This window comes from Seriola lalandi, unplaced genomic scaffold, assembly GCF_002814215.2.
Source record: "Seriola lalandi dorsalis isolate HSWRI2012SDOR001 ecotype SW California unplaced genomic scaffold, Sedor1 jcf7180002054912, whole genome shotgun sequence".
In the NCBI taxonomy this organism is placed as follows: domain Eukaryota; kingdom Metazoa; phylum Chordata; class Actinopteri; order Carangiformes; family Carangidae; genus Seriola; species Seriola lalandi.
In genome coordinates, this window is record NW_019525464.1 from 312,374 (window position 1) to 320,534 (window position 8,161).

At 35.8% G+C, this 8,161-nt stretch overlaps 1 protein-coding gene across 1 annotated transcript in view; it reads right to left on the bottom strand.

Moving 5' to 3' along the window:
• Positions 1-314: 314 nt before the first annotated feature.
• The window catches only part of plekhm3 (pleckstrin homology domain containing M3), a 52,368-nt gene continuing 44,521 nt past the window's right edge, over positions 315-8,161 (bottom strand). Inside the window, exon 7 of the mRNA XM_023430819.2 lies at positions 315-5,694. Within this exon, the coding sequence (XP_023286587.1) occupies positions 5,532-5,694 (163 nt within the window). The 3' untranslated portion in view covers positions 315-5,531. The remainder of the gene's footprint in view (positions 5,695-8,161) is intronic.

Consider the following 8,161-nt stretch of genomic DNA (forward strand, 5'->3'; position numbering starts at 1 on the left):
GGTATCTTCGTAGAGGACGGCAGGTGTTCACAGCTCGAATTCATCACAATCCAGTTTTATGATTCAAGTTCAAATGTCAAGTCACTCCTGCAACAAAATCCAATTGTCTGCTGTCCATTCATGAGCAAGTATGTTCACTCATATCTTTGCCTTCGCAGTAATGACAAAATACTGTACACAGTTTCTATTTGTAGCTAGCGCTGTTAGCTCAACGATGCAAGCAAACATCATATCTATTTAACTAAATCAAACCTGCAAAATAAAATATATCAACCAAAACAAAGTGAACGTTTCTCCATGCAGGATTCAAACACTTTCTCTTTTAAGAAGTTTGTCTTTATTGGCATCAGTGGCTAGCGGACAAATTTGAACAAAACCAGACATGAGAAAGGACTGATTAAATTAAAAAAAAAAAAATCAACTCCCTGTACTTGCATAAGAATTTGGCTGTGATGAAAAGAAACTGATAATAAAAAATAACTTAAAATGTGCAAAAGAGAGAAGAGTTTCAGTTCAGTTACTCTGCTTAAATACTGTACAATATATTCTTCTCCAAGCACGTCAAGTAAAACATACTGCGATGATCATAATGTGCCTGCAACATAAAGAACGTTTCCAGTCCTGTACTCATTCAACCTGTAAACACAGGACAACATACTCAACCTGAAAACACTGATGTTCATTTTTAGTCATAAAATGGCCTTAAGATTCCAACAGAGGTTGTAAAGAAAACAGAAATTAGCATGGAACAGGTAAATTAGCTTTGAATTTACCTGGAAAAAAAAAACACAACTGGAACACATCATACAAAACAGATTCTCAGATTTTATACAATGTTCACATTTATGCTTAAGACATAAAAAAAATAACTAAACAAACAAACAAAACTTTGACTAAACACATACTTCCAAGTGGTATGAACTCACAGACATACTGCATGAAACAAACAAAGAAATGAATAAAGTGATCAGTTGCCATCAGCTGCTGTAGCTACATAAAGGCAAAATATGTAGTCCAGCAGATATTAGGTGTAAATTTGTTTTTGGTTACTTGTGCACACAAATGAGTAATTCATGTTCTCTAATAAGCACCAGGAAGTATCTTCCCCAAACTGTTTAGTACAGTAATTAATACCAAATAATTACTGACTAATAAGCCTATCACAATCTTATTGTCTCCATCTTATTGAGTACATAACATAAATTCTAAATAGTAACTTCTTCCCAGAAAAGCTCAGGATGTTTTTCCACTTAATCTAAACCACTTCATTTGGAGATAAAACTGATGTACAGTTAAATAACATTTAACATCCCTTCAACATATTTTACATACAGGTTTGTTTTAAGACGTATTTTATTTATTCATATTGTCGCATTAGTAATCTGAGTACTGCGAGCTGAAACGGATACTTGGACAGGATCCATGGCGACCGCCTGTGTCAGTGTGCCACATGTATTGCAAGTAGATACACAATGCACAGTCTAGCAAATGGGAATGAATGACATGAAGACAAGCTTCAGGTTGTGGGTTGAGTTTGGGGTCTCAAATTTGGCAGAACTAGTCTGGTTAAGGTGGGTCAGTTCTCTGTGTTAGGTTTGTGCAGAACTCTAATCTGTGTGCACAAATAAAAAAAAGTACAGAAATAAAAATTATAACACAGCAACCAAATAAAAAAAACAAAACAAAAACAACACAAACAAAATACATATCAAAAATACTGTACCAAAGGCTTTCATACCTTTTCACTAGTTTTTTTTTTTTATTATGCAGCAGGCACAATCACTCAACAATAACTTAAACACTTCACTTGTGATATCACCTGACACGGCTGCAGGTTTCACCTTCAAAACAAAGTAAAAACAAAACAAGTGTAATTCAGCTGACGCATCAGTGCACTAACCCTGGCATATTTTAAACTACTGGGTTATTTAGTTTCAGTCTACAGTGTCCTACATGCTTCACAAACATGAATTACTGTCGGTCTGATCTCTGCTTTTCACAAAAATACATATTTCCGAATAAACCCGGAACTGGGGTTTGACGGTCAGGTACTGATTACAGTGGCTTATTCACACAAAAATTCCCTTTTAAAAGTTGATGTTTTTATTGCTCAAAAAGATGAGAAAAGGAGAACGAGCCTCAGCGCGGACTTAAGAGCAAAGAATCAATCTGAAATTAAAGTGAAATCAGAAAAGAAAACAAGTCGCAGGATGAAGCAACAGCTGCATTTCCATCCTAAATATTACAAGTCGTTGAACTTTAAAGCTGCGATCTGTGAATTTGTTACAATGCCCAAAATTCCAACAAAAAGATTGCTGTCGACGTTTTGGAAACTCAAGTATCCGCCGTTAATTGGGAGTGGACACGCAATAAAATCAGGGTGTGCAGCTTTAAGTGAAGGCAATGTTCATTTTTATTCCTTTTGCAAAAGGTTTTCATTTTGGATTAAAGATGCAACATATTCTGTTTGTAAAATTGTAAAATAAATTCGAATAGAAAAGACAGAAATTAAAAATTATGTAATATGTTGGTTTCACGTTCAGTTTCAATTAAGTTTTGGACAAAAACTTTCCTTTCATTTTAATGTTCAAACAGCATAAACAAATATAAATACTACTAATAATCATAATCACGTTTATTTTTCTGACATTTCAGTAAATCTTTTTTAAAATTGCCCTTAAAACCAGATGGAAACGCAGCTGTTGTAAAATGTAAGAAGACGTAAACAATAGTATTTCCAGACCTTTACACGTGAAAGCAGTGGGTTATAAAGGCCATCTAGGTTGCATAGAGATACTAAAAGCTAAAGCTGCTATCATGTTTGATAGATTCTGCATGAATAAAGCACAACAGGAAGTAGAATCACAGAGGAAGAGAGGAGGGAAAAGGCAACAATGAAAGATAAGTTACAGTATATTATTGCCCCTGTTATTTTACAGTTAGACCGATAGAGGGAGGAGAATGTGCTCAGACGATGTGACAGAGTCCTTTTTAAATTAAAGTCTGTTTACATTTTACATAAAGGAACATGATAAAATGAGTGAGTTAACAAACGTCTTTCATTCCACATCTAGAGGTTAAACTGTCTCGGTTTAAGGAAAACGAGAATGAGATGTGACAGAAGGATAGAGGAAGTATGGAGGGATTTCTATACATCAATCACAGCTATCATTTTATTATTATTAAAATTATTATTATTATTTGGTGAAACATCCAAATCTAATGGTTCCGGTTAAATCTCAAATAAGTCGAGAATCTGATTTAATACATGAATATGACTGTAAAACATTTGTGTTTCTCTTCTTCACAGACAGCAGCTGTGGTCAGTTTGGATTTAGTCTGTTACAATGGATTTCAAGTTGTCATCCACAAAACAAAAAAAACAAAACATCCACAGGAAATTATGGAACTACTGACAGCATAAACCACTTCCCGACTGTTGATCCATATTTTCCAAACACTCATATTTCCTCCAAAATATGATTAAATACACGGCTTCGGTTTAAGTCCTGTTGAGCTGATGTGGGTGATAAAATCTGAGCATGACTCTCAGTGTGTAAACAGTCTGTGAGAATGATGCAGCAGTTTGTCTGACAGGGTAAAGTTGTAGAAAAAGGGGCGATGTTGCGGTTCTGGAATAATGACCACTAAGTAATAATGTTACTGGGGTTTTAAATAACAATTATTTTTTATTATCGATTGATTTACTCGAGAAATAGTTTAATTGCTTCGTCTCTAATACTTAAGAAAACAGTTGAGAGGCCCATCACAATCTCAATCCTTTTCAAATGACTGATTCAAGGGGAGGGTTCACATTTTTCCAGATCTTGCTTAACACAGTATTCACATGCCCATATTTACATTGAAAATGTATCCTCCTGTTCATACTGGCCATTAAAAGATGAATTCTTAATGCAGACGAGCACAGTCAAACCTCAAATGGAGAAAAACAAGGTAGAAAACTTGACATTTATGTTTGATTCATGTATTAATTTAAAGAAAGTTTGTGTCTCCTAATCGCTCCACACAGTTCTGATGTTTTCATCTCCTCAGTGGACGTTTAAATCAAATGCTTCATGTACATTGTGATCAATTCACTAAGTTTCCACTGCACTTCCACTGCATGTCACATTGACAAGCACAAATTGAAAGTCTGTATAAACCTACCTAAAGTTTATTTGAAGTTAATTTTGAGCTTCAGCAGGCCGAGTTGCAAAAATCAAGTGGATATCCTCCAAAGTCTTTTTTGTACGGAATTCCCTTTTTGTTTTGTTGGTTCCCTAGTCAGTGTTTCCGTGCTGAGATGTCGCAGAGGGACACATGTGACACAAAGAAGAAATTTTACACCAAAAACACTTATATATATATACCTGCTTCATTTGACTGGCACCACTGCAGCTTCATTTAAACTTCAGATAAACTGTGGAATGTATTTTTGCAGCACAGAAAGAGGACTGTGGATATTGTCTACCATCACTTCAACCGAAATCATTTTACCGTCTTTTATTGGTCAGTATAAACGCAGCAAGCAAAACCGACTTCAATGTTTATATGAGCACATGATGTGATTGTTTTAAGACGGACTTGGAAAAAATATGAACCGGTGCTTTAATATTTGATTCCATTGTTATAACTGACATGAATCCAAGTTTTCGACAGCTGCTGCAAACATTTTACAGCCACTTCTCAAGGCTACATGAGTTACATGAGAAGGGCTGCAAATAACAGAATCTGATTATTTTCATTATAGATTAATCCGTTTTCTATCAAGTAATCATTTAGTCTGTAAACGAAGACAAAAAATTTATCACGTTCCCAGAGGCTGAGATGATGTTCGCCATTTGTTTATTCTGTTTGACCAACCAAAATCTTCACATTTGAGAAGCTGGAACCAGTGAATGTTTTGCCTTTTCGAAAAATTATTCATTGATTGCCAAAATTGATCATTAATTTTCTGTCCATTGACAAACTGTTTTGTCACTAAACACATGCTTGACTTTAAGGGCAGGTGGAAAACTTTGGCTTAGAATAAACCAAATAAATCCTGGAATAAGAAATGAGTGAAGATAGTGATGTGGTGACGGGATGAAGATGGCAAAGGACGACTTTGACATGTGTGAAGATGTTCGACTACAAAATACAAGTAGTTCAGTCTGTAAAGCCTGGTGCAGCAGTTCCTCAGTGGGTTGTCTCCCTGCTCTTTACAGAGGGACTATGGGGGCGCAGCTCAGGTGTGTGTGTTAGCAGGTAAACACACAGAAACACAAACCTGGCGATGCATCAGATTCTCTGAGCTCGTCCTCCGGCCAAAACTGTCACAGAATTTGTCCTGGAAAAACACAAATCAGAAAAAACAGGCACTTTGTCCAGTGTCATGGCCTGGCAGCGCCCTAATTGTTACTGCTTTAGTGTGTGTGTGTGTGTGTCTGTGTGTGTGTGTGTGTCTGTGTGTCTGTGTGTGTGTGTTTGAGTGTGTGTGTGTGTGTGTCTGTGTGTGTGTGTTTGAGTGTGTGTGTGTGTGTGCGTGTGTCTCAGGTGTCTTGGTAGGGCAGGTGAAAACACCCGGGGCTATCGTCATCAGGTGACCAGAAGGAGGACGGCCTCTTGTGGTGCAGCTCTCGGCGAACGCAGCGAGGACATGGTTGAGCTTTCTGTCGACACTCGGCGTGGAAAACGGCCCCGCAGCCGTCGCATCTGCAAACACACAACAGCATCACAACACAGGTCAGAGTGTCACAATTCCATACTGCACCTGTGATTATTTTGTCAATGTAAACTTTTTTTTTTTAGGATTAAAAATTACAGTAAAATATAAACTAAATAGAAATGTGTTACATGTTTCATACTCCAAATAGAAAAAGTATCTCTTTAAATAAAACTGGTAAAATATGTTTTTTGTTTTGTAAATAAGTTATTAAAACAGTTAACTCTGACTATGTAGTATGTATTTGGGACTTGCTGCTTCCCTGCAGCCGGTCATCAACTGGCTTTTGTTTAGATCTGATCAGTTCCAATTGTTTCTAGTCGATGATGATTCTATTTTTAGTGTTTCACCTCCATATCATTGTTTCACAATTAAAACAGGGTAAGCCATTTGTTGTGAAGGAGTTGCAGCTTCCTGTACAATCCATAAAATGTTTTGTTTGCCACCAGAGCATGAGACTTCTCACAGAGGTAAGCGACACCTTTAAACACTAACTTTGGAAACAATGCACCTCTGCCTAACCAGTAAGTTAAAGGGCAGGTTAAAGGAATAGTTCAACATTTTGGGAAATATGTGTATCTCCCTCTTGCTGAGGAGAATGACACCACTATCATGTATGTATGCCAAATATAAAGCTACTGCCAGCTGCTGGTTTGCTGATTAGCTTAGCACATTAGCCAAGAAATAGTAGAGCACAATTAACACCCTGCAAAACCAAACTTTGTTTTTTATACCCTGCACGGATTATACAAAAGTGCTGGTTGGTGGATTTTGTTACCTTTTAAAGTGCCAGACTAGCTGTTTCCTCCTGCTTCCAGTTTGTCTGCTAAGCTACGCTAACCAGTTTCATATTATTTACCAAACAAATATGCGAGATGCATCAATCTTGTCATTTAAGTCTTGGCAAGCATAAAGGCGTCTTCCTTAAATACTTTCAAATGTCAGCATATTTCACAACACTGTCTTGGTTCTTACAAAATTTACAAACCATCCAGAGCTCCCAAAGATCTGTTTTGACTCTGACAAAGTATCATCTACTTCAGCTTTTATTTACACTACTGTCTAAAAATTTGTACAAGCTACATGAGGGAGTTTGCAGAGCTTAGGGATGTTTAATTTATCAGCTCCAAGAAACAGCAGCCTCCTCCTGGTGATGAACAGGTTCCAACACTTTTGAAGGTTTGGCCATCACTCCTTTGAGTAGCAATAACATCATACTCATCAAATTAACTGCTGTGATCGGAAATGTGACAACATTGCTTAAAACTACTGTGACGAGCCAAGAAACACAGGCAGTCAGAAAGGTTGGTAACAAGCTAACAACTTAGTTTGAAGACAAAATGAGGGTGAACAGTCAAGTTATTGCTCAACTTTTGTGTTGAGCTAATCTGTTGCTTTGTTTACAACCTGTTTAATCATCTGACTGCTTATGTTTCTTGGATCTGTCTTTGCCACAACATCACCGTGTTCCCAGATCCCAACAGGTAACCTGGTTGAGTGTAGGTAAGATAATCCTTTATTATATCCACAGTGGGGACATTTGCAGTATTCCAGAATGGACAGTACAAAGACAGGAAAACAGAAAAATGTGAATATGAAATACAACGAAATATATTTTCACATTTTTATACCTTACTATACAATAACATTTTATGACAATTGACGCCATAATATACTATGACATTTTTTGACATTTTTATGCCATACTATACTATGACATTTTCTGAAATTTTTATGCCACACTATACTATGACGTTATTTGACATTTTTATGCCTTACTATACTATGACGTTTTATGACATTTTTATGCCATAGCATACTATGATGTTTTTTGACGTTTTATGCCATAGTATAGTATGATGTTTTTTGGACATTTTATGCCATACTATACTATGATGTTTTTTGAAATTTTTATGCCATAGCATACTATGATGTTTTTTGACGTTTTATGCCATAGTATAGTATGACGTTTTTTGGACATTTTATGCCATACTATACTATGATGTTTTTTGAAATTTTTATGCCATACTATACTATGACGTTTTTATGGCTTTTTTTGCCATACTATACTATGATGTTTTTTGACGTTTTATGCCTTACTATACTATGACGTTTTTTGACGTTTTATGACATATTATACTGTGACCTTTTTATAACAAATGATGCCATAGTATACTATGATGTTTTTTGAAATTTTTATGCCTTACAATACTATGACGTTTTTATTACTTTTTTTGCCATAGTATACTATGACGTTATTATGACTTTTTTTGCCATACTATACTATGACGTTTCTTGACATTTTTATGCCATAGTATACTATTATGTTTTTTTGACATTTTATGCCATACTATACTATGATGTTTTTTGAAATTTTTATGCCATAGTATACTATGACATTTCATGACTTTTTTTGCCACTCTATACTATGACGTTTTATGACTTTTTTTATGCCAT